General features: G+C 44.4%; 3 protein-coding genes across 3 annotated transcripts; 1 reads left to right on the forward strand and 2 right to left on the reverse strand.

Moving 5' to 3' along the window:
- Positions 1-3,337: 3,337 nt before the first annotated feature.
- LOC100881004 (uncharacterized) lies at positions 3,338-14,704 on the reverse strand. The gene is made up of 5 exons (XM_003700090.2): positions 14,645-14,704; positions 10,730-10,876; positions 10,334-10,668; positions 7,664-7,774; positions 3,338-7,056 (listed from the first exon to the last, which is right to left on the reverse strand). Exons 2-5 carry the CDS (start codon positions 10,865-10,867, stop codon positions 6,816-6,818), a joined length of 825 nt encoding a protein of 274 aa, XP_003700138.2. The 5' UTR covers positions 10,868-10,876; positions 14,645-14,704; the 3' UTR covers positions 3,338-6,815.
- Positions 14,705-16,607: 1,903 nt separating this feature from the next.
- On the reverse strand, positions 16,608-19,225 carry LOC100881117 (uncharacterized). Its single transcript, XM_003700091.3, has 4 exons — positions 17,357-19,225; positions 17,002-17,204; positions 16,824-16,934; positions 16,608-16,759 (listed from the first exon to the last, which is right to left on the reverse strand). The coding sequence occupies exons 1-4, from the start codon at positions 17,528-17,530 to the stop codon at positions 16,621-16,623; spliced, it is 627 nt and encodes a 208-aa protein (XP_003700139.1). The 5' UTR covers positions 17,531-19,225; the 3' UTR covers positions 16,608-16,620.
- A 283-nt stretch (positions 19,226-19,508) lies between these two features.
- On the forward strand, positions 19,509-24,618 carry LOC105663918 (uncharacterized). The gene is made up of 4 exons (XM_012295989.2): positions 19,509-19,758; positions 19,826-20,004; positions 23,065-23,181; positions 24,151-24,618. Exons 1-4 carry the CDS (start codon positions 19,618-19,620, stop codon positions 24,254-24,256), a joined length of 543 nt encoding a protein of 180 aa, XP_012151379.2. The 5' UTR covers positions 19,509-19,617; the 3' UTR covers positions 24,257-24,618.
- Positions 24,619-26,029: the final 1,411 nt, after the last annotated feature.

A 26,029-nucleotide genomic window follows, 5' to 3' on the forward strand; every position in this document is an offset into this window, starting at 1 on the left:
ATCTCGTTTTCGTGTAAATTGCCGTTTTGCGACGATCTTCCGGCAACATTTTTAGTCGTTCCGTTCAAGATAGCGTATTTAATAAATCAGATGCAACTTCTTGTAAGTCGAGCTTGTAAACGGCAATGAGAAGCTAGCTATAAAGTACACACAGATAACGAGTCCCAGTGGCGTTGAGATTAATACATTCCTTACGTTTTCTTGCGCGAACGAAGCTCTTAGCGTTCGTCGGTTCATCCTGTGTTTTTTTTTAGAAAAATGGAGATAGCGCATAAATTTGAAAGCTCGACGAAAATGACTACGGTCTTTATGCGAAATAACCGCTTTGTAGGTGAAACGAATCGCTTTACGGCATAGTATTCGCTCGCACGCGAAATCGTGAGCTTTATATCGATAAAGGGTAATATGTTTGCGACATCGGATCATGCGACATGCAACCAAATAGCGTATCTAATTATTTACATAAAGTGGAGAGAAATATTTGCAATTACGCCAATCTCGTTCGTAAATAATATTTCCGGGGCTCTCGAGTTGCCGTAGACTGGCAAATACATTGGTTGGCCCGGGAATCGGTAAAAAGAGCAACGGGATTGGAAGTTTGCGGAAACAGTTTACGATGATATTCATTTGGCGCATAGTTACCAGCAACTTTCTACGGCCAGAGCGTTTCTCGTTTGCGAACAATTTGTGTTCGACTGGCAAAACTTGGCAAGATTCTTTCGCCTTCTCCCTGGCGAATGCCTGAGCCCGATATTTAAATCTGATAACGGTAAATAATAAGTTCTTCCTGCATCTTAACGATAAACCGGCATTATTGATTTCTCATTCTTACCTCAAATTATTCCCTGAATCTGGAGACGAAGCTTCTCGTAATCAATTGTGTAAAGAGATCGTTAAGTGGAACTGTAAGAAAAAGAGACAAAGAAACGAAGCATCGAATTCTATTTGATCGAACAATCGTCAACGAGGAAGATTCAAAGTTTTTCCTATCCCGCTTACAAATTATCGAACCAATTTTTATTTACCAGCGCGAGGCAATATATTTCAATATGTACCAGCAAATACGTTTCCATGAATGAATAAATTTGATGGAAATCCTCGGACCAGGAGACGCATAAATATGCAAATAACGCGTTCATCATTGACTCGCTTTCATCGAGTGAAATCGCTATTCAACGAGCGGAACCGATCGATTGATCAAACATCGTTTCATTCATCGGTCAATTTCTATCCAATCTTTCCTCTTTACCGCCTATCAACGAGTTCTTCGTCGAAATAGAAATCTGAGGAAAATTGAAACTTCCGCAAACAATTATCGTAACGAGGTTAAGTCGAACAGAGCGGGTTGGTCCGTTTGTTAAAATAACTCGATTCCGTTTCCGCAAGCAACGATAAAAGGACAAAAGTCGGTTCTCTCGAAGAGAGGAAGGCTGTTCTCAACTTCAACAACGTTATCTCTCGTCGAAGTCCGTTGCTTAGCCAGGGTTTGGCCAGTTTTTATCGTCGCGAAGTCGTCTAAGCAGTTTATCCCTCGCTTTCGGACTGGTCGGATAGTTTGTAAAGTTTCATCGAAAATCAGAGCCACTGGCTGCCTCGCTGCCGAAAACGAGCAAACGTAATTAAAAGTTTCGCGATAAACCAGTTACTCGCGACGACTGTTTGTTAACGCTTCGCGAATCATCGCGTTTTTATCGTCGGCCCAAGAGCATGCCGTGTTAAACGTCAAACTTTAGATTGGAAGGTAGATCTCGATGACCTCGTTTCTTTCCGGATTATCTTCGCGATCCGACGACTCTCATTTTTTACCCCCTCCATTATTTACTCGAGACGGCTTACATCGATTCCGCGCACGAATATATTCGAAATAAAAAACGCGCGAAACGCTTAATCGGCTTCGAGCGAGAGCAACGTTAATTGGAAGTAACGCGATCCGATTAACGAACGTCGATTTCGATTGATCCGCGCGCGATGAACGAGACGAGCATAAAAGAAGACCACTCGAAGTCGTAGCCACTGTGAAACTGTTTTGACGGACGTTTTCCCCCTTTTCTGCTCGTTCTCGAGTGCTTTCCCAACATACTTCTGCTGAAGATCCTTTGTCGTCCGCTTAAAGGACCTGCCTAGCTGGATTTCCAGACTTTTTCCCCTGTTCGGCTTCTCCTATCCCCTCTGGCCCCCTGCAACTCCCTGCAACCCTTGGCCGTACCGTTTCCAACCCCCCGAGCCAACGCGTAATATCGTTCCACGTGACATTCCTCGGGACTTTCTTGCAAGCCCCAGAAATATTGGATTCCACCACGAATTTGAATTTCCCCTGGCGAATCGCTGGATATCTCTTACCAGCAACCCCTCTGTTTTTTTCCCTTTCATCCCCTATCTTCTCGGGAGTGGCGCTCGCGGTTACCCTCGACAGCTTCCATCGGCGACCTACCAGACACTCGACTGATTTCTTCCATTTCGACAATATTATCTTCGAAATCTCCAATTTTTCAAAGAAAGCCGACTCCCCGTATTTTATGAAAAACTGCCGGGATCAGTAGCCTGTTTTCGGCGAAGTTATCTCTCGGAAACTTTCCCAGAATATTACGGTTCGAGAATTTGTCAGCAAAATTCAGGCCGTACGAGATTCGTGACGTCTCTAACGATCGAGTCGACAGGAAAGTTACCGGTTACTTTTTATATGGAAGTTTGTTAAAACGTCTCGATGAAAAGTTCGAGAAGCGATCGCGAGAGGAATCGAGACACTCGGTTAACAACGAAAGTTCTTGGAAATGATCGATACACTTTTTCCTGTGTGGTTTAAGTATCGCTAGTTGTTGCCGTCTTGGGAGCCGAACAATAAATTGGAGAAGAATACCGCGATCGAAATGTTCTAATTAGAGGGAAATCTGTGCGGCGCTTTGATCGTCGAGGGCGTTATCTGTGTATCGATGGAGTGTTAGGGAAAAAGGAGAAGCGTTTGGAAAGCAAGAATGGTCGAAGGCGGTTTAATACGCGTGGTCGCGAAACGAAGTTAATCGAGAGAAGAAGCAATTTGTCGGGCAAGTACTGCGGCAGCGGTGGCGGCCGAATCAATAGCCCCGGCTCGTCGCAACGAGCGTTTCGCAGGCCGGTCCAAGGCGAGTTAAAAGCGGATTCGAGCTTTGCCGTGGCTCGAAGCGTGAATGAATAATCAAACGGGGCGGGATGATAACGCAGCCAACCCTTTTGTCCTCGTCGAGACGGATTATTAAACCCTTAAGCGGCTGCAACGGATACAGGCCGCGTGTTTGGGGACCGGTGATTTCTATGGTGTGCTGCTTTTGTTTGCGGAAAAACAATGAAAAAACGACGAGGATCCGGTAAATTGTTTTATTAGACGTCTTTTTGTTTCGCGTTCCTTCGCTGAACAATTTATTTCGCCACGCTGGCTCGCGTTTATACGTCTTCGATAATTATTCTCCTCTTCTTTTTAAACGATACGCTCTATAAAATCTGTCGGAGATTAAAGTGTACGCGGAGTAATGCAATTTCGGAGGAAATTCTAGCGTTATGGTTTTGGAAATTGTTTTAAAACGGAAGATATTCGATTACCGTTTTAATCGCGTTCTAACATTAGCGTTTCGCGGGATAGAAATGAAATTCCTGCGGATACTGTCATTGTCTCAGTTTTTTTGCTGACCGCTCCTTAATTATCACTTTTAATACGTGTAACGCTCTTTACCGCGCTTTTAATTCCTGGCACGTTAGCAACCCCTACCCCCCGAGGCAATTTCTTTCCTTTTAATTTGGACCTTAAGCGGCAGAAAATAGTCAAGTATGGACGTAGCAGTTTAATCCTTTATGAAGCGGAAAGTGGCAAGAACCGTAGCTACGTGTTACGTGTTTTAATCGTGTCGTTTAATTCTCTACAAATTCCTCTAGCTTTCAAACAATACTCTATATTTTATTATTTTTCGCCGGCACGTATAATCTCGTGTTTATCGTTTGTCCAACGAAACAGACCCGAAAAGTTAAATTTGGTCGGCGGTTCGACTTAATCTCGAACGGGCATGCCTGTATTATATCAAATATTTGAATATCAAGTTCACCGCGATAGGATTTCTGATTGAAAGAAAATTCAATTCCGTCGGTTTCATCTGGCAAACACGATGAAACTACAAGGATTTCTATCGAAAATTTAATATTTCACTCTTTACCGATTATACGAGTGGTCTTTCTCTTTTAAAACAGAATGCGGAGGTATTATTTTAGCGGCAAATATTGCTGAAACGTAGCCGCGTTGTTTGCATTCAGCCGCTTAACGTAATTCGTAATGTTCGAATGTTCAAACAATCGTATCCCGGCTGAGTATGATAGTCACGTTGTCCATTGTTCGTAATGCGGATAATCGAATATTAGCGAGCACGATTCGCGCAGTATGTACGCGTTTTCGAACATTCGCGTCGCGTTCTTGCTACAGATGCACGCTGGATATTGTCGAAGAGCGAATAGCGCGACCGAGGAAAAAACACGCGAGGTATTTGCCGACGATGTAACTTTTATTCTCGACGAAATATTTAGAACGAGAGATACATCGAAGACGAAGAATTCGATTGGTGTTCGTGGAGACAGTAAGGGGAATCCGTGACGAGAAGTCTCGATGTCGATGCGAACCTCGATACAGTAGCCACTTTTATGTGGTTGAACTTTTCACCTGGAAGTTTCATCGACGGAACCAGTTATGTCCGTAACTTTTTTTTAACGGAGCTGATTTGAACCAGCATTCGATGAGAATCCGTCTCTCCGCAAAAGTTTCTCCATCGGTGATCAGAAACGCGAACGGAAATATTCTTTATATTAAAACAGCCAGTCGACCGATCTTTCTAATTTCAAAGTGGATAATGCGTTTCCTTATCGCAACGTTCTTTTACCTTCCAGCTTTTATTTTATTAACGAAATATTGCTACCGAAAAAGATTGCTTTAGAACCGTTGCTTTCGCTTAGGTTCAATGCGGTATGTACGTGTGGCGATCCTAACGGGGAAAAATTCTTTTATATTTTTTGAAAAAGCACCGGTACTCTTTGCCAATGGAAAAAGAAAAAAAGTTTAAAAGGCGAATGTACCAACGAGCGAATTAAATGTGTCGGGGCCAAAGGCTGATACGTATAAATTATGGAGCCATTGTGTTCGACTGCTTTTCAGGTAACGACGAGTAATCTGGTAATTTGGAAAATACGCTTTTGAAAGGAGCGTCTTATGCATAAAAACCGACGTCTCTGGATACAGCGCGACCGTCGTCGTTGAAAAGCGTGACGAGAGGAAAAAAAGGAGCGACGAGTAGCTCTTGGTTTTTTCTTTTTCCACCGAAGGGAATTGTGGTTAACCGTACGGAATCGGTAGTGTCGTGGAAAAAGAGGGTTGTTATAAGCGGTCTATACCACGCCCTGCTTGGCCCGCGAACTGGGGCGGTGTCACTGTCATCGAATCGATATCTGTTCACTCTTACTGAATTTTATTCGACCAATTGATGATAACGAGCTTATTTATCGCTTTTCGGTTCGAACGTTTATTTTAATTCTCCTTTTCTTTATTTACGTTCCAATCTTTCCGATTGGAAATACCAATTATTCGAAGTAAGAAATCATGTTCCTAAACGATGAAAGGGAAGAAAGGAATAACGATAGGTCCGTAGTGACCCACTCGCGAGACCATCAAATTGTCGATATGTACTCGAGATATTATTTACAAGAGGCATTCGATAACGTTCGAGGACAGGAAATTGCTCTCCTGACGATACATGTATGTACATATGTACCTAATACTCTTTGTCTGATCGCATCGTCGACTTATTCTACTTATCCGGCTACACGGAAACGATATTCTACCCGCGCCGCTATTTACAGGCTCGGTATTACGTAAAGTACACACAACTCGCAGTCATTCTACTTCGCTTATTACGTATGGAGTCCGATGTAACTTGTTTGACTATACACGAGTCCCGTTCCGGCTCGTTTCTCGTCCGTAGACGGATGCTTACTTTACGAACTTTCAACGCAATATGCCTGATCGCATTCAGGGCCATTCTACTCGTTTAGCGAGCAAAAACAAACTCCGTAGAAACTACTGATCCAGTTAAAGGACTAACTTCGTTTTATAATCGTTAGACGTATTTTGGGTAAATCGAACGAGTTACTTATCGAGATCTTTGTTTATGCTTGTAATTCTCGTTTACGGACACCGGATCCGTTATTCGGTTGCATCGAGATGCATAATACAGCAGAAGGTCGACGATCATGCAAATGTAGAAACCGCGCGACGCGACTAAAGCCGACTTATTCTCACGGAACGTCTGCAGTCGCCTGTTCGAAACAGTTTTCCCGATTTCGGATAATGTTCGCTCCGACGCGCGACCTAATCCTATTACGTCGAATATACTGGCGTCTGGTGCAACAATATTACAAAGAATCGTTATTATCGCCGAGGCGGTGAACTGGCGGATGCCACGGCAACCTCGTATCTCCGGAAACCCTTATCCGAGCCCTCCTGCCGCCGCTTATTTCATGTTCAACCCTCTCTACCCGTTTCGATAAGTAAGCTCATCCAATTACCGAAAATGTAGCAGTCTGCGCTACTATCTTATGGATATCTCCGTTTTTAAGAGTACCTCGAGTAACTCGCAGCGACTCTTTTCGCTTTCGAAGCCCACGTTTCTCCTACTTGCTTTTTCCTGCTCTTCGATTCCAAGTATCGACTCGATCTTGACCACCGGCTAATCTTCTATCCGAAAGATCTCTCGATAAATTGATCAGACTCTCGGATTCGTCCGAAATACTGGTTCTTCCATCGCGAGTTCTTATTTCATGTTGTACCTGATTCGGTCGCCGGAAAACGGAGTGGCATCCGCATAGTCGGACGGAAACGAGTGTTCCCGCGATCGGGACGCGTCGTATTTTCCGAGCGCCATATCGATCAAGGAAAAACTGCATCCAGAAAATATGCTGGCACAGTCCTGACCTTCGTGGCCCGCCTTGTGCGCCTTGCTGTACGCGTGGTGCTCCTCGGGCTCGCCGGAGAACAGCCGTTTCAATGGGAAACTGTAACAATCGAGGGAGGTGGAATCAGAAACTGCCTTCTCTCTGACGCTGAAGGGAAGTAGCAGTTGGTCGCGTCGAAGGGGTTGAAAAAGCAATCGACCGGTTTTTGCCAATTATCGCGACCAGTGGTCACACCTGGGACACGGCGATTCTATCAGCTCGAAAGGACTCGTCGAGAATGGCGTGTAACGAAATAACGAGGGTCTGCCGTGTACACACGGGTGGCTCGATTTTCCCGATTCAATTTGTGCAATTCGAGGAACGTTAATCGAAAATTCGCGTGAAATATTACTACGCTCCGATGGCTGCTTCGTCGTCGGCGTAAAGTTTACGATGCAAGGAGGGAAGCTGTCGGAGTCCGTCAAGCTCGATAAAATTTCGCGCATAAAGAACCGAGACGGTACGAAACGAAGTTTACGCGGTGTACAGCAAAATATCCTGGAAGGTCATCCTTTTAACTTTATTCGCTTAATAAAATTCGCTTTCGACGCTCCACCTATCCCCTATCTCCGTTGAAATAAGATTATTCCGAAATCCCATCGATTTCCAGGGCAAAGCTCGTTCTCGAAAGGAACCCCTTCGTCGCGATCCAACGTGCGAATCTTACGCAAACGATATCCTCATCATCTCCTCGATGAGAGTGTTCCCCTTCGGCATCAGACGCTGCGAGGCCTCGCATAGCGCTCGAAGTATGCAGGCTCTGCCGTCGAAATTCATCCTGAAATAACGAACGGGATTAAGCGAAAGAAATAAATTCTAATCGAGGCTGAAATTGTCGTTGTTCGACCCTGCGCGAAATCGTACAGAAATATATGGGGTCGAAATAAAGTTTAATCACGTTTAATGCGAGACGAAAAGGAAAAAATACTCGAAATCGTGTATTAATGTATCCTTTCGCCGCTGAACAAGCATCTCGTTGCACGTAAAGAACGATGAAAGAGGGTGGTAGTAATGTTTTCTCATCTGACCGACCCTCCTTCGTGGAAGATTAAAGTTTCCTTTGAAGCGGCGTTTGAAAAATTCGTTTCTCTCCCCAATAATTTCACCCTTGATTTGAGTGGCTCCGAACAAGTCACGTGATCGATCTTGAAAATTGTTATCGTTTATTAAAAAAATAAAAGCTACGGCACCGATGTTCGGGATAATGAAAAAAAATTAGCGACGACCCTGCTATTAATATTAAGCAAACAAATGTTACGTAGTCGGTTCGGATAGATTTCTGGCATACTATAATATTTGGAAAGAATATTTCACGTATATTTTCTTTTTATCAGCTATTCTCCGCTTTGAAGGGGTGAAAATGGAGCTTGAAATTGGGGTTGGAAACCATATTTCACCAATATCTCTGTACCTTAAAAAAGTTCGAGTTCGCAAGTTGCGTATTTCCGATTGGTAAGTTCGCTATTGTAAGATTTATTTGCTTAAAAGCTTGGGTTTGTCAACTTCGTAACATCCCTTGTTAGTCTTCCAAATATCAATTTCGAACAAAGAATACAGAGTTTACCCACGAAATATTATTCCACGTTGGCTTGGACTTTTATAGAAAAACATAATATTTGCTTGGCGAAAGGAGAATAGAAGGAGTGGATAACAAGGAGGAGAACGCATGACCCCATGAAATAAGGTCACGTTTTGCGATCGCCAATCCGGATAAATGCCAGCTATTAATTCGGAAAAGTGGATCCGAAGAAGCTGAACAAAATTAATGCTAGAACCGTAAGATCGCGCAAACAAACCTCTTACAATTTCTTTCTTGCGATCATTTCGAACAGCATAACTTTTAATCCGCTTTGCATTCTCTCCGCGGTCATCAATTTCCTACGTTGCATAAATAAACAATGTAGATAGAAAATAATCTATCCGAGTAAAATATGTTCGGGTCGAAGCTCGTTTATAACGATCTCTTTTTTTCAAACAGCCTTCCATAAATAAAAGCAGAGGCTCTATAAGCATGTAGCCGCAAATAATAAGAACATTTTCCAACGCGCAAAAATTGATTCCAGAGGTAGGATGAGGATCGTGTCGAGGAATCTTGCAAGGAAACAGTTGGTGGTGTTGGAGCTGCTTAAGGGTGGTATGAATCAGAGGGTGGCGCCTCAAGCAGCGTGGAACGTTGGTTGAATGGTGGGGTAGCAGTCGGTAGCTGGGTCGGGGTTGTTTCTGAACGAGCCTGGCAGACCATTTATCTGTTTCTGGGGCCAACAGCCATGAGGGAAATAGTTTACCCTCTCTCTCTCTTTTGTGCGCTTTGTCCATAACCAGATTTATATCCCACCGCCGAGGGGCTTGATTATTTTCCTCGGCCGATCATCAGATATAATATTGGACGCATGCAAATAGTACGTGGAACATTAGTTTTGCCGCGTTACTTCGCACTGAATGTTTTCCATTATTGCCTTTAATTAAAAATTCAATTTTCTTCCGCTACAGCGGTTTAGATTTAGAATCGAGATCAGGGTTATTAATCCGATCGGGCGTTTCTTGAAGCTTTCCCTCTGTCGAATGCAGCAGGATCAAGATGGTCATAATCAATATTCCTTCGTCTATTCTTGATCTTGTCACGGTCGGTTTCGCAGAAACGCGGCCGAAATACATCAGCGTAGATGACACGGAAAAAAACTGAGACGGTTCGACGGCTCTCCATAAACGCGAACGACGATCGTTCGATCACGTCCATACTACTAAAGCCGCTGTTACATTTTATTATCCGGCATGCCACTCGGTCTGACGCGCTCCGCAAAAATTTATTCGTCCGTACGATTTTAAGACTTCGAGAACCAACGCTCTTTTGATCCAGCTAACATCGTCGGCTATCTATATTTCTTTTCTTTTTTACGCAAAAATACGAGACGGTTTTCTACGTTTTTTTTATCGTGCAACGTAGATTGCACGCGGCCGTAGACACAAAAGCAATAACGCGAATAAAAGAGATAAAGTTAACAGTGACAAAAGAAGCGCAAGTTGCCTGACCATGCAGAGGATCATTTCGCTTGTTGGCGACGCGTAGTTCCGCTTTGTTCGTTCACACGTTCCGTCGTTTTACCCGACTAAATCGATGTTGGTACTAGTTCTACTTGTCTGAGCAGCGCCGTGTCTATTCTACTTCATTGTCAACAGACCTTTGTCCGTTTTTCTGTTTGAGTTCTACACGATTCGACCGGTCGGGTTATGCGTCTTCTTCGCGAACCCTTTCGTTTAACGCGTTAAACGTTAATACCGAAACGACTAATTTATCTGCAGAGCTTTCGGACGATAGCTTCGAATAATGAGAACTTACGCGTTCATGATGACTTCCAGCTTGTTATAGAGATCTCTACGATGCCTTCGTTGCAGATAATAATAGTCGGGCTTGTAGTATTTCCTTTTTCCAGGTTTGAAGTAATATTTCTCGTTGGTGTTCCATTGCGGATACTTGACGGCGTTTTTGTTCGGCGAAACGTTCGCGTAGTTGTCGTATTTGCTGGCCGGTTTAATTTGGTCGTGTCTAAGCTGTAAAAACGGCTCGAGCGCCGGTTTACTTTCGTTGGGTAAATCGTACGCGATACCCCAGTTCACACCCTCCGCGAAAATGTCATCCGACGACAAAGTGTTCACCGTTAGACAAAGGGCGATCTGTAAAGTAGGACGAATTATTGATACAAAGTTTGACGGTAGGGGAAGAAATTTCACTTACGGAAAAGGTAGAACCTTCGGGAAAAACGACGTATCGCTTTCTCCTCGACAAACGAGTGTTTTCGTCCGAACTGACTCGATAATCGCTTGCCAGAATGCACAATATTAAAAGCAGAGTGTAACCTCCGATTCGATTCATATCGTTGCGCTGAAAAGGAGAGGAAAAGTTATTATCGAAAATTCGAAACGTTCCTCGAAGCAACGAACTCCTGGGAACTTTCATTCTTTCGCCGCTGTTATACCGTGGCGAGATCAAACGTTAGACAGATTCTCCGCCGAACTAACGAAGACTTTGCTTTGTTACATTGTAACTTTAACGTATTCGGAAAACGTTATTCGAGTCAGGGATAAAGTTACTTGTACGCGAAGTTTAATTAACCCCGTTCGCAACGCGTTACGTTCCCTCTAAATATTTGTCGATATAGAGGAGGAAGTTGCTTCGACAAACGACCGAAACAGCGTTTAAAAATTCTGACGTTTCATAACGCGTTAGTCTCATTTATACTTCCTCGAGCCTAAAAAACAAGGGGAAATTTTATACGAGACGTATCCTCGTTTCCCGTCCTCTCGTTTCAATTGCCATCGAGCAAACTACGAGATCGCGATAAAGCAATTTCTGTCTTGCGTGCATCAGTCGTTGAACGAAAATTAAATAACTTGCCCCGTTTTCGAGGCAAGCGCATTTCAGTCTTCGTAGAATCGAGACAGCCGTTAAACACGAAGACAGAGGGATAGAGAAAGAAAGAAGTAACCCGGCTTTTCTTCGAAGGACATCTCATTAATCCGAGCTTGAAACGACGAACGAGCAATTTTCCCAGCAACGAACCAGAGGACTTTTTTTCCGAACGACAAAGAATTATTTTATTTGTCCTACCGCGGACGGTTTGGTCAACAGGCACGGAAACTTGGTCGGTGGCGAGTTGTAAAGGAATTACCCAACTTTCTGCCAGCAAATCTTGGTATAATCCGTTGAGAAATTGTTCGACGACTCGGTTGAAATAAAAGAGGCGTCGAGTACGTTGATAAAACCGGCTGCTCTCGCGACCACGAGGAACGTGGTAAGCTCTGACACGCGGCGGTGGAATTCTCCACGAGTGGAGGAGTTAAGTCGAGATTGCTGGAACAGGATCTCGAAATAATCTTGAACGATGAGCGGAGATTAACTCGTACCGATCAAATCGATGAACCTGTCGCTCGACTACGCGTCGAGGCTGCCTTCTGTTTAATTCCCAAATATTCGAACATACAGAAATCTTTAACAGAGAGTTTGTTTCGACAAGAACAAAGCGAAAACAGTTGATTTCGAATTGTACAACCAATTTCGTTGCAACTTGTACTTTTGAGTCTACTTTTCCTTTCCACTCGCGTCGCTTTTCTTTCCGATTATCCGTCGTCTTTACCCGCGCTCCTTTCGGAGGAATTTCGCCTTTGTCGTTGGGGAAAAGGATATTGTCGAATACCTCGAGGGTGTTCGTGCCACCGCTTTTCGCCTTGTCAGACGAACGTCAATTTTCCGGCGTCAGTTGCCGCGATTATTTCACGTGGAAAAATTGTTTGCCGTGCGTGGAAACTCGTGCGCGAGTGTACGAGAAAATGCGTTAGGGAAAATCGTACCTTCGCTTGCCACCGGGACATGCTTCTATTTAGTTCAACCGTTATCAGTTTCTTTTTTACGAATCGGACATCTTATCGAACGAGATGACACACGGTTAACGAGTTAAATAAGAAAATCCAATCACGCGTGTGCCGCGATTTAAATTTGGACGAGGCTGATGAACGTGTCGCGATCGAAATGAAATTCCCTGTCTGTGATCGAATCAGAACAGTGCTCCCGTTTGCCAGCACCTCGGGAATCTATTAGACGAGTCAACACAAGCGATTGAAATTTCTCAACTACTTTTCACCCTCGTTCGTTCCTGTCTGATGTAGCCTCGCGTATCCGGAACACGGCAGACGTGATTCCACGCTCTGGAAAAATGTTTCTCGACTCGAGGCAAGTAAGGGTTGGCAAATATTGACGATTTCGAATGGGCTGTAAATCCTGCACAGCTTGTTCCTGCGACTCCGGCCAGATAATATTCCGATGTTCTAACGATGCATCGGAATATAACCGTCTCTTGTACTTCTACATATGGAATACTTTATGAAACTTTCAAGCGCCGTATTGATTCTGTAACTCGAAGATAAATAATCTACAAACGATTTACTCTCGACCGCTTTCGCGAGGAAGCTACACACGATTGCAGCGAACAGCGCTTTGGAAAAACATCAAATTGTTCGTTACGATTAAACCGCGATAGTCGAAATACTGATACGAGAATAAGAGCTTAGAGAGCAAAACTTGATACGCGATCGGAATTTGGAGGAAGGAAGCTCGAGGATTCCGAAGCGACGAGAAGCGTCTGAAAATCTGGTCGAAAGGCGACAAGACGTTTCATCGATCGCGCGAAACAGCCGTCAGGTTGAATAAAGGTGGTTCGCTATCGGATAAGATTTATCATAATCAACGACGAGCTCGTCCCGATTCGGTCGGATGGCGTGTACGGTTCTGGGTAGGAAAGCTTGGACGACAGAAATGTCTGAGCTGTTCACCGTCTTGCAGGTTGAACGTCAACTTGCTGCTTTGATGCCGGCTTATTGGAGACGTGACTCCAGCGGGTGTGCACACACTAGGACCGCGTGTATCGATCGTCCGTTCGTTTCAACGAGGAACCGAACCATATTTCAAGGGCCGAAACAATTTCGGAAATCGTCGCGGCGATCCGTCAAAAATTGCGGGAAAGAGCCAGACGAAATGTGGCTAAACGAACCAATAAACGATACAGGATGCTCCAAAATACGAGTAACGTACTCTTCTCGACAACAATGCGTGAAGATAGGAAAAACTTTGTCGTGCGCGCGAAGGAGAAGAAAAGGCAAAGAGTCGAAAAGCGTGGGTAAAAAAAATAAGAAAGAAAACTCGCTCGAAACAAGGAAGATCGATCCTTCGTCGGTGGAAGTATCTTGTAACTCAGTTCGGTAAACTCTTTAGGAAACAGGAAGTTGTTAGTCGGCCGTGGAAGCAACGGGCGGAGGAAATGATCGATAGGTGACGGCGATACCGGAGAAAACACGGGAACCATGCTTCCAATGGGGCTTTCGGCGATGAACGATGGCAACGACGTGATCTCACTTATCGGGAAAGCATATTACCCTGTGCCGACCAGGACTACTCGGCCTGCTCTCCTTTCTTTTTTCCTTGTCCGTCCCCGACGAGATACCCGATCGTTAAGGCTCCAAGAAATATGATATTGCGACAATTCCGTGGCTCATTCGTCCAATTCAATTTACGAGGCCTACTTGGGAAACGACGGGATTGATAACGATACCTCTACCGTTGATTACATCGCCGGATTTCCTTCCCCTTTTCGTTTCTTCTTTACAATTGCTCCAACTTTTCAACAACACCCGATACTTCCACTTGCACTCTCGATTATATCTAGTTCCGTTGCATGTTGCCTTTCAGTTAACTCACGTTTTTCCATCTATTTTTACCGACTTAATACGTCGATGATATACTAACCTGCTAGGTTAAACTTTCACTTCTTATAAAAGCGTTTATTAAAACCCAACAAACAGCTTTTAATCAAAGGTAACGCCATTTGAATACCATAGCAGAATGTCTCGGAGAATTATCTAGGAGTACTAAAATCGGTTGGGTTCCAGATAACGAAGAACCTGCTTTTTAATATTCCGAACAAACTTTGTGTCCGAAGATTCACCGCTTAAGACTTGTCGAAACTGAGCTAACGAAGCCGCGAAATTGAACACGCATAAAATTCCCACTTCCTGTTTCGCGAACAACGCAGATGATGTAAGATGAAATACAAAAACCAGAGAGGTTTCTGTCGGAATTTATGGAAATTAGTTTACTCACCGGTGTCTAGTTGCTTCTCGATGATGTCTTCACGACGAATGACACTCGGGCCAATGTCAAACGACCGTTATTATTGCATTTCGAGAGCAGACCAGCCATTGTCAAGTTCATTAACGCGAGCCGCGTTCCTTCGCGCCTTATTTGACAAACAATTAACAGGCCGACGGTCGAACGACCGTAAGGAGCCAGCGTGCTAATTGCTGCCACCGCTAGCGCTGTGGTTGACATCTTACGAACGTATTATACGCGGTAAAGTTTTCCTTTCGGACCCACCAAGGACAGAGGCTTCTTTCCATAAAATACGCGTCAAGCACTTTTTTAAATCGCGAACTTTCAGATTCTCGAATCCGATAATCTGGGAATCGAGGATTTGCATATTTGCTGATTGAGAAATTACCTAGTTACGCGAATGAACTGAAAAGTAATCGCAAACGAAAGCGTAACGAGAGATGTAGGAAGTAACAGCTCCATTTTTTACTTTTCCAGAACGTTTAAACCTGTTATCTGTATTAGGACGTTCATTTCTCACTCGGAGAACCCTGGTATATCCTGGGTCAGCTTCTTGTTCTACTTAATGAGCACATAATAACTAAGTTTGACACAAGTTATTACGAACACCTTGTACAACTGCTCGTTAACACTTTATGAGGATCAGTTTGCACGTCCCTCTAATTTCTGTCGCATCCTCTGTGTATATTACAATTCGTCTGTCTCGGTAGTTGTTTTGATAAGCAATAATCGTTGTAACTATAAAGAATCTCGTTGAACAGGCGTGAAAATTAGATCGATGCTTTGCTCGACTTTGCAGGAACGTCCCAACGACGACATCAAACATAACGGTGCCCGTTATTAAATTCGGACCAATTCGACAATATTGAGCGTTCCGATATCGAGAGCGTTGATCCGACGAGATCTGTTCGACTTTTAAGAGGCGGGAAAAAATAAACGTAGCAGATGGCTTGATTCTAGGAACTGTCGATACCGAAGAGTCTCGAAGTCGCACCACGGAAAATTGGGTCGTGTCTCCGGGAAAAAGCCCGTCGGGACTCGTTTGGAAGTTTCCCTGAAAGACAATGGAAGGACTTTAAGGAACAGCTTGAGAAAAATTAGAAAGATACGTTGAGAGAAATTAGCTGCTTCGTGTAGGACAAATTTCTCTGGAGATCGATTAAAAGCTGGAGGATGAACTTCGATAAAGTTCGACTTGCACCGTGATAGATACTCGAATCGATTCATTCTCTGAACTTCGTTAAATGAAGTGCCAATTACGGGGAGAGCTATTTTGAAGCGGACAGCTTGTCCGGCAACTATGATTTTCGATTGTAATATTCGAGAGGCTGTAAAGAGGTCCAAACCTATAACGTCCCTTCATCGAATCATTGGAGGTTCGCTCTCGAGTGTCAAGCTGCTCCTCTCGCGTTTTAGAGCAAGGTGTATCCTGGAGGATCGGTGAAAGCTAGTTCGGGCCAATAATCGCAGCCACGCGTGTCAATTGCATCGTCACGCAGCACGTCAGCAGGTAGCAGCTCGTCACAGACAGCTGGAGCACGACACGTGCGTCGCGACGTCGCGTGGCGTCGCATCGCAACCGCTTAACCAGTTCATGTTGGTTGGATATGCTGCGCGTTTCGAATATGTATTAACCGCTTATCCACTTTAGCCACCTCTTCGCGTATGATGTTTACGCCTTCGGGGCTTTCAACTTATTCGATGACGAGATGGAAATTTATGAGAAACGGGATAACCCGACCGGATGGCTCGTTCGTCGCGTCTATCGGCTTCCGATTATCTTCCCAGGGACGTGTTTTTACATCCCGAAGAAGCTCCGGGTTACGTGTAATTAATTAGAAGCGTGACTCGTCGCTGTCCGATTTCGAAAGGAAAAAAGTTAGACTTCTCGAATTCTGAAATTCCCAATTAAAGCTATGGCTTGGTATCGAAGACAAATAAACCTCCGTAAGAAAAGACCTTTATTGTCAGCTCAAACTGTCCGAATACAAGTGGTATAACAATAATTTTAAGAAAGAAAAGGGGCAAGCGTAAGCGACGTCGCATGGAACCTCGCTCCTGTACGCGATGTCGTACGAATCTACGTCTTCCACGTCCTCGACGTTGCTGAAACAAACATCAAACGTTCGATAAATCGACAAACAAGAGATTCTCTATGTACTTTAGATACCTCAAAATCAATCGTATAGCGTCTTCGATAAAAGACACGCCCGGAGGGCTCAACAGTAAGTTCGCCTCGCAGATAGTCCTCAAAACGCATTGTCGTCCCGGCAATTTCTGGCTGAAACAAATTGTTTTTTCACGCTCTGCTCCACGAGGATTTCCAGAAACATTCCATCAAAGTATACCTATCGAAAGCAGCCTCGAGATTAGCGTAGAGGTCTCGTCGATGTCTTCGTTTCACAGTCCATGGCCTTTTGACGAAATACTTTCTCTTGGCAGCTACTTTCTCTCGAGTGACCGGGATCGGCCAGATCATGTCAAACTCGAAATCGAGATTCCAGTTGTTGGGTAGTTTGACGGGAATCGGTTGCAGTATGGACACCGTAAGCTACAAAAATTGCACCACACGATCATTTATACCAAAGACTACTTTCGTCTTCCATCCTGTAACGATCGTCACCACGCGGCGTTCCCAAGGATTCGTTTGGTATTCCGTCGCAAAACGCCACATGACTCCCCGTTGAAATCGTCGACACTTACCACGAACGTGCTGCCCGTTGGAAAAACGAGACGTCTACGTCTGGACAGAATCTCCGTGGACCTTTGACTAGGAACGGCGAAATCCGTGTCATTATGGTGACACACGGTGTCCCCGAGGACCAGCATCAGGTCCAGGATCTTGGCGAGAATCAGGACGAGCCACGGGGCTCTCATTTCTCGGAATTACCGGCTGAAATCAGCCGTTTCGCGGTTGCGGAGAAGCTCAGACCTCTCCTGGGAGGAGCTGGCTCGGAAACTCGCTGTTCGGCGTAGCAGGGAACATCTTTCGCGGTTACTAAGCTGATCGGAACGGCCGTGTTCGTTTACGCGTTTCTCGCCGACTGCCGTAGCTCGTTGTTTTCCTTTGAATACGTCTCGAACGGCCACGCGTGTTTGACCTTCCAGTTATCGAACCTGCCGGACTATTCTTGGCCACTACGCTGATCGTGCGATTATATTTGTCCAGGTTCCGAATAGTACACGGACGAGATGGAAGGAGATGGCTGTTGACACGGTCAAGAATGAACCAGTGTTTTCGTCCAGCGTCGTTGATCGGACAGTCCGCCTATAAATCACAACGTCGCGTGCAATTATTCGATTCGAACGTTGCGTGGGTGTTTAGGCGTACTGTCTCGTGTCAATTGCTGAAAGTATTCGATCGTACCCTGAAGCTCTTAACATTTTTAGAGGAAACGTTGTTCTGGGAAATGTTGCGTTAAGCAGGCCGTGTATCGTAAACGATTCCGTATCCTTCGACCGGCGGTTCTCGTCGTGACGGAATTTCAAATTCGCGTTCCAGCTGGTTCTGAAGAATTCCTGAACGAAGGAACCCGTCTCCATCCCGAAGCCGTGAGCGCTATGCAGGATCAGGGTGTCCCTAAATTTCGCAAATCTCCGGGAATATATTCAACGACGACGTCCCTGCATTATCCAATCTCGAGGAATCCTGACCATTTTCGTGGTTCTCATCTACGGGGCAATTTGACTTCGTAGCCCTCCTATCCCCGCGATGTTGCTGCTTTTTCATTCCCTTTACGGTACGGAACACGGCCGGCAAGTTCGTCGAGGAACCAACGAGTGATTTATTCGATGTCCAAGACGAAAGCTAGTTTTGCTCGATGTTGGCCGATCGGTCTTAATTAAACGGGTCGCTGCATTTTAAACGAGAACAGGGACTTCGCGAAATTACGTCGGCCCAATCGTTTTTGTATAAATGAATGAAGACCGGGAGCACGGTAACCTGAAAGGACCGCTTTGAAGTCCACGAAATTGAATTTTAAGGACGTTTTCATTAACTCTCGCGTTGTACAGCTACGCGGTGCACCGTCGCGAGTTACATTCCTAACTGTCGCGACGATAACGCGAATTGATCAGTTTAATAAATAATATTCGTTTGTCGGTTTATATCGTACAGCGTCGAAAAAAGCAGACAGGTTGAATAAATGACGCAAACGGTTGTCGTCAGGTCTGGCCACATAAATAGTAAAGCGAAGGATGCCCTGGGCCACGGAGTGTCAACGAACCGGTGTTGAATCGCGCGAATTACCGCGATACGATCCGCAACGAGAATTAATAGAAAATGCTGGAAAGATCGCGGATCATCGTTCCGTGCTCGACGAGTAATTAGAACGATGGGAAACGGTCCCCATTCAGCTCGTGAAATTTTATCCGCTGGACTCGACGGTCGAAAATATAATTGCGAACGTTCGTCGCTGCTGAAACGGAACTGCGGATTTTCACCGGCGATAATAAATTTTTCCCTCGCCTCCTTTTTGTTCGTTCCTGCACGATCGACGTTTCTTAACATTTTCCGCCGTAATCATTATTTTCACGCTTCGCCTTTTCCCAGATTATACGACTAAAGAACTTTTCACCCTTTACAAGCAACCGAAAATAAATGGCGAGAGATAAAGTAATCGAGGAAGAAATAGAATTTCTTGGGCAGTGTTTGGAAGTTTCGCTGCGATAACGACAGCGTGCTCGATCGCTATAAAACGCAACAATTTCTGAGGCAAGAAAAATGGACAGCTAAAAAGCGGGCACAATTGTCCTGGCAGATTTTAACGGCTAATTTAAGGCGACTTAACGACCCCGCCTTAAACTGCTCGCTAAACGGTCCAGGAGAACGTTCTAACCACCATTGCCTGTCATTATATCATTCACCAGTTTCAGTCACTTATCGTCTCTGTCCGAGCGAACCGGCTTGACCGATCCACCTACGTTGTCCAACGTAATTCGCGAACTATAACGGAACCTCGACGATGAATCTGTCGTTCGCCATCCTGTTGATCAGATTTCTCTCTCTATTTGACCCGGCAGTTTCCACGAATCATAGCATCGGTCGGACCAAAAGGGAATTCGAGACGAAATATCTGGTATTTCCTGAGGGAAGCAATGTTCAGGTAGATTTTTTTCTCTTTAACTACGTAGTCCTACGCGTAACTATAAAACGATCGATCACGCGTGCAGCTGGTATACTGCATGACCATAAACAGCTACGCGAGGCCTTCCGGCTCGCTCAGCTTAGGAGTTACCGCGGGTCAGGCATGGCAGTTGCCTTCGAAGAGCATGCTGTCGAACAAGTTCGGGGATTATCATCGTCGAAGCAGAAGAGAGTTGTATCGCAAAGTGGAGCTGCTGCTAGGAAGGTGAGTTTGAAAAGGCTCTTGCAAAAGGAAAGTTCTTTGAGCATTTACCTTAAGGTACCTTCTCGAAAAAGCCTGTCCTTTTTTGCGCGATGAAAAATCCCCGACAACGGGGGGAAGGTTTCATCGCATCCTTTCGAATAAAACTCGAATCATCGCGCGATTCTTGCCAGGAAGGGATCAAAGGGATCACGGTGATTGTCGATAAAACCGTTTCTAGATCTTTGTACTCGAAATCTATGACCACTTTTCTTGGTCGAATCGTGAAAACGTGTTAACGATTAAAATAGCGAGATTCTGACGCGGGTTTTTCTTGGGAGAAACCGGAGGGATTAAGGGATAGCGAGGGGATTCGGAATTGAAAAGAATTGCGTGCTCGGAAAATAAAATAGGTAAATAGCGTATTGAAAATGGATGAAATCTTATTGTCGTTAATATTAAATAACCGAGTTACCTTCTAAGGCTGGAAGAATATTTTATCTTGTTGTTTTTCAAATTCTTGTTCGTTTCATTTTGAACGCGATAGAAATTCTGAAGAGACTGTAAGGGGAACGACAAGGGTCCTTTAACGAAGTTAGCTGGCACAGATTCGATGCGCCTTTACGCGAGACGCGGTCACTTAGATGGCAATTCAGATATCGTGTTCTCCTCCAAAATGTACCATTTCCGTTGAAATTAAATCTTTAACTACATCCTGCTATGAAAGACGTCGAAAACGCGATTAAATTGCTCTCGGTTCGCGGCAACGAATATTCTTCAAGGTTTCTCTATGAATTTCAACGAAGAACCGGCCGGTTTGTATCAATAATACCGGTGAACCGTTTACCTGGCCATTTTCGTCAAACTTCGAGCTTCAAATTGAGACGTCGCAAGCCCTATCTCGTGACGTCGTCAAACTGTATCGATCCTGTGAAAAGCTGTAACTTAATATTACTTGCCGATGCTCGTAATGGCATAAGTGAAGAGCTTCGAATTATCTTGGTCGTAAATTTCGAGTCGCAAGGAGCGAAGTTTGCTGACCTATTTTCCTGCAACTTATAAACAAATGGGTATAAACAAGCTCACGATCCCAAGAGCTCGCTGCATTGTTCCGGTCTCGCGAAGAGTTGATTTTCGGGCATTTTCTTCGCTCCGAATGGAAAACAACGAGCGGTCTCGAATTTTCAACCGTCGATAGAGCGGCCTTCTTCGTGGCCACTTGTCCGTTTCTCGTTGGATAATCGTCGAAAACGACAATGAGAAGCATGAGGAGGCTTAAGTGGCTCTCAACACCCCTTATCCCTTCAATCCACGTCACGAACGTGAACAAACGTTGACCTCCGTTGTGAAAATGGAAGGCGATCACGAAACGCCACTGATAGAACCGCTTTTCAATCTCAAAGCTTTGCCTCTCTCTCTCTCTTTTTCATCGTCCCTTATGAGCGACGCACAGAAGAAACCGATGAAAGAAACAAAGCTCGCCGGCCAAGCAAAGCTTTCGTCGCTCGTTTCTGTCGATGCCGGTGAAAGGGTTGAGCTTTTCGTGGATTCGGCACCGATTGTGCGCTCTGAATCGCGTTAACGATAAAGCGAGCCTCGAGATGTTGACGAACGAACGAATGGGCCCTCCTGAAGAATGTGGCTCGCTTTGTTTCACCCTTAAATAATGGTTCTTCGACGGAGCGATTATGGACGAGGGATCGAGAACCCTCGATTGACGGAATTTCATTGAAATAAATCGAACGGTATACCGATCGTTCGTTTAACGAACGAAATTAGTCTCGGAAGCGTCGCATTACTGCCACTCGATGTTCGATAGGGTTGCAGAAATCTTTGAGCATTAAGGATTACCTGGAAAGCGATTCGGTTTCTTGCAACGCTCTTTGATACGCGGAAAATCCTCGCGAGTTTGCTATACAATTTCTTTGCGTTCGAGGATCAATCAGGATAAAAAGGAGCCTCCGATACTTTGAAAACTTTTCCAAAACAAAGTCAGAAAGAACCCTTGAAGGATTTAACGAAAAGATCTGAATAATTTTTTAAATCGTTCGTTTAAAAGAGGTGCCTGGATAAAAACGTAGTTCGACGCTTGTTTCCGCGTACAGATTAGTTAGTTTTTCGAACACGTATATACGGCTTCGCAGAGAAGGGGTTGAACCGCGCAAGAAGCCCAGCCAAGACCGGTCGAGTATTGACAAACGAGAGGGATTTATCTCGATGAACGAAAGGGGTGCATTACTCGAAAGGAAGCATTATCGATCGATTAAAACACCCAACCCCTCACGTGTCGCGTAGCCGTTTGCATAAATATCTTCGATTGCCCGATATTGGTAGCCATTTGTCAAATTGCTGCATCGGAATTCGCGTGCCCCCCGACAAATGGCATTCAAGATTAATTCTTATATTTATGCCCGTTTCATTTACTTCCCCGGATAGCCTCCAAATCGATTTCTCGTACCTTCGACTCGTAACTTTGACATTATTTTATGCTGTTCCAGCAACGATAAAAAGTAACTTTCATCACGGTAACAGCCCGATTAGCGCGCAACACGAGTTCATAAAGAACAAAGCGCCGATCGAAAAAGCATCGAACGATGTTCTAGCGGACGAAACAAACGATATAAGTAAATTGCAGCGCATCGAGGAGTTTGAGCGTACGCGTACGTGATCAGCAGATGCTAAGGGATACACGTGACCGTGTACATACGCGTTAGGTAACTAAAAGGGTAAACACGATCCCAAGATTGCTGGCAGTGTCGCGAGTAGACACGAGAACCGCATTATTCCAATCCTAATAGCGCAGCACCGTGCTCTATAATTGCCAGTATTTGCTTCCGGGGTAACCGGCAACGGTTTTGGGGCGGAGTTAGCTGAAAAGGGCGGAGTGGGTGCTTGTAAAGGTTCACCGGTTTACACCGAACCACTTCGTACCCCCGCTCTGTCCCGGCTCGGTATTATCGCGAACTTAATGAATAGACCGCCGACTCACAGACAGCCAGACGACGATAACGAGGACGATAATGACAAACGATCCGAGAGTCCTTTGGTATTAGCTAGCTTTAAACTGCGTATCCTGTTACGAAGTCAGGGCAACGACGGGAGGTCCTGCGTCCTTAAGGCGATCTGCAACGCGGCGACAAGAAGTCGACACCAGATTGGCAACGGATCGTTCCTTCAGGAGATTACGCACGCCGTATTCGCGTGAGTATATCTTTTTTTTATCTACTTTGCTTCGACGCGCGACGCTTAAGGATCTTAAAACGGACTACGCTTTCTCCGCTTCGAACGAACAATGATCGACGGTAAGATTAATTAAAGGACAATGGAATGGCAGAGGAAGATCGCGGTAGAAAGCATTGATTAATCGAACGTTCATCGAGACGGGAAAAGCTGAGAAGGTGGTGATCGAAGCGAATGGTTAAACGATGATTAGCGAAAGATTGATTAAGGAAGATGCAATATTGATCAGCTGGAGGCATTGATTAATCGAAGGGTGATCGTTAAAAGGGACAAGTTAATATGCAGTCGGTGCCCAGTAAAATTTAATATCGCGATCCCTCTGTAAACTTCGAATCTGTCGAACGTTGACGTTTAAATTTCGTAGTCGATCGAAAATCGATATTTTGTATGATGTGCGCGACCGATTGTTTTCGACGTAGAGAAAGTACGTTTGACGGTTGAAGCGAAAATAAGTTGCAAATTGCTTTGTTAAAAGATTGCCCAATAATTCGAGCAAGGAGGAGATTAAAACAAGATATATAAGAGGATAGAGAAAATAAAGTAGAGTGACGGATGCTGCCATCAAACTGTCGTCGGGTGCACGTTTTTCGAAGTCCGTTCAAAGCTGCCAGCGAGAGACGGTCTGCCTAGGTTACACTTTTTCGATAACACGTTGAATTTATTCATGGCATCCGGTGTGACGCTTGACGTAGTCTTCGACCAGCACAACCGAGAAACTTCAGAAACCCGTGGAGGCTGAACTCGCTGAATTTCCTTCGACAACTTTTCGCGCCGTCCCGTTTTAATAATCGCTCGGAACTTTCCAACGCGCCAAGAATCGCCAGCTTTTCACGGATCGAGGGAACGTTGTTTATTGTTTCGCGCGAAAGAAGCTTGAATTCTCGTCATATAATTAATCAAGGGCCTTCTCGTTCGTTTATCGTCTTTCAGAATACCGGAGATCGGCGACACGGAATCGATGACCGATTACGAGAAAGCTTACTTCTGGAAGGAGGAGTGCGAACAAGCGCGAGAAAAATGTCCAAACGTGTTCTGAACAGAGAGAACCTTCGTTTTACGAATGACCACGCGAAGCCTTTCGAAAGCACTCGAATTACGTTTGCCACGGAAATCGCGCCGTGTCTGACTAATCCGTACTGTATCTACTAGTCATAATTTGATCGATGCGCGTTGGGGCAGTTTATACGAATTTACCGTGCTGATTATTTGCTCACACTTACATTCGTAAGCTCAAACGATATTTAATCTTTTCGAGTTATAAAGCTCGGTGAGAACGCGGTGAGACTGTAAACTTATTTCATTCCATCTCCGTAAATAAATTTTCATCCGTTTTGACGTGAAATATAATCTGATTAAATCTCTCGAAATAAAGTTTTAGCTCATGATGCCACTGTTTACTTTTTGCTTAATTATATCCTTACACAAAGTTGCAGAATAATTCGATGAAACAATTTCTGGAACAAATGGCGCGGATTTCCCCTCACCAGATTAATTTTATATTTCAGACAATTTTCTGAAGACAAACGACGGGGAGTTAATATTTTATATGGAGCTGTCTGAACAGTAAGACAATCCAGATTCTTTCCGAAATAACCTACGTAAGAAAGGTGAACGTTCATTAATCACGGTACTTATTACAAAGAGCGTACATTTTGTAGAACACCGTGAGGCACGCTATCTATCGAGTAGACGTTATCAGTGAATCCATTAGTCCTATAATAATCTCGCGCTCATTCTAGAATAATATCAGCATACTCGAGGATGCGCCCTACCGGGAATTGAGATCTGCTGCATGGTTTCGCTATTTTGCTTGCATGCACGCGTGTGCCTCCTCCTAGGGTACTGTGTTTATGCGTGCACGAATATTGTGCGCCTATAACGCAATTCTCCCTTTGAGAACGTCAGCTGGGGCTTGAAATTTCCATTGTTCCGAAAATTATAGCAATGCTCCGCGAACAAAATTACGAATTCGACGGATTAGTAATGAGGACCAAGTTGTAAACGCAACACGTTGTCACGCGAACTCGAGATTAAAATTAGCTTTGTAACAAGTGTTGTCATATTCAATTCCTTCTGTGCCATTAAAGTTCAACATTAGTCGTGTATCAACATAATTCGTAAGCAGTTTTCAAACTCGTAGAACCGCGAATGCATTATAAATCGATTGTTTTATCGATGTAAAGCGGTAAAATGAAACGAGGAAAGTAAACGTCCCGCTATCGATTAATTATCCACATTTTCAAAGCACTCGTTAGTCTTTTATCCTCATGAAATTCTTTTTAATCGATACAACGAATTAAACGAATTACCCAATCGATTCCAGACCAATTTCCATCTCCCTTGCCTCCATATGCTAAATTAAACTTCCAGCCTTCCGACTGGAATCGATCAGTCTTTTCACGAACTTCTTTTCTCTCCGCTTTTTCCATTTGGACTCCTTAATTTCGTGGAAAGTTACCGATTTATAAAATAAATAATTGCTTTGAAAGTATTACTTTGCAAATTGGTTTAAGTGATTTGTGCATGCACCTTGATTGCAGGCTGAAAGTTAGCAACGACTAATTCGCAATGGAATTAAACGGAAGTTACATGGAAACACAGCCTTGATTAACACGCTGTTTACTGTAAGGTCAACGGTGTATCGCGAATTTAACCCTTTCTGAAGCGAACGTGGAAAAGCTTGCTACGAATATTATCTTTAAAACACGCGGTAATCCCTCAACGCGTATTAGATCGTTAATTAAGTTGGTGGTCGAGATAATATCGGAAAAAGCTTGGAATATCGAATATGGAAAGTTGTCGCGCGAAA

The sequence above is a fragment of the Megachile rotundata genome, chromosome 14 (assembly GCF_050947335.1).
Source record: "Megachile rotundata isolate GNS110a chromosome 14, iyMegRotu1, whole genome shotgun sequence".
Classification (NCBI taxonomy): Eukaryota; Metazoa; Arthropoda; class Insecta; order Hymenoptera; family Megachilidae; genus Megachile; species Megachile rotundata.

What these genes read in the sequence shown, in the direction of transcription:
- LOC105663918 (XM_012295989.2), top strand. Translation starts at nt 19,618, where the DNA reads ATGAATCTGTCGTTCGCCATCCTGTTGATCAGATTTCTCTCTCTATTT. An exon ending in CTGAGGGAAGCAATGTTCAG is followed by an intron (nt 19,759 to 19,825) that starts GTAGATTTTTTT and finishes TCACGCGTGCAG; the next exon opens with CTGGTATACTGCATGACCAT. An exon ending in ATTACGCACGCCGTATTCGC is followed by an intron (nt 23,182 to 24,150) that starts GTGAGTATATCT and finishes ATCGTCTTTCAG; the next exon opens with AATACCGGAGATCGGCGACA.
- LOC100881117 (XM_003700091.3), bottom strand. Translation starts at nt 17,530, where the DNA reads ATGAGAGCCCCGTGGCTCGTCCTGATTCTCGCCAAGATCCTGGACCTG. An exon ending in CAACGGGCAGCACGTTCGTG is followed by an intron (nt 17,205 to 17,356) that starts GTAAGTGTCGAC and finishes CAATTTTTGTAG; the next exon opens with CTTACGGTGTCCATACTGCA. An exon ending in CTCGAGGCTGCTTTCGATAG is followed by an intron (nt 16,935 to 17,001) that starts GTATACTTTGAT and finishes AATTTGTTTCAG; the next exon opens with CCAGAAATTGCCGGGACGAC.
- LOC100881004 (XM_003700090.2), bottom strand. Translation starts at nt 10,867, where the DNA reads ATGAATCGAATCGGAGGTTACACTCTGCTTTTAATATTGTGCATTCTG. An exon ending in CTGGAAGTCATCATGAACGC is followed by an intron (nt 7,775 to 10,333) that starts GTAAGTTCTCAT and finishes TCGTTATTTCAG; the next exon opens with GATGAATTTCGACGGCAGAG. An exon ending in ATGATGAGGATATCGTTTGC is followed by an intron (nt 7,057 to 7,663) that starts GTAAGATTCGCA and finishes CGATTGTTACAG; the next exon opens with TTTCCCATTGAAACGGCTGT.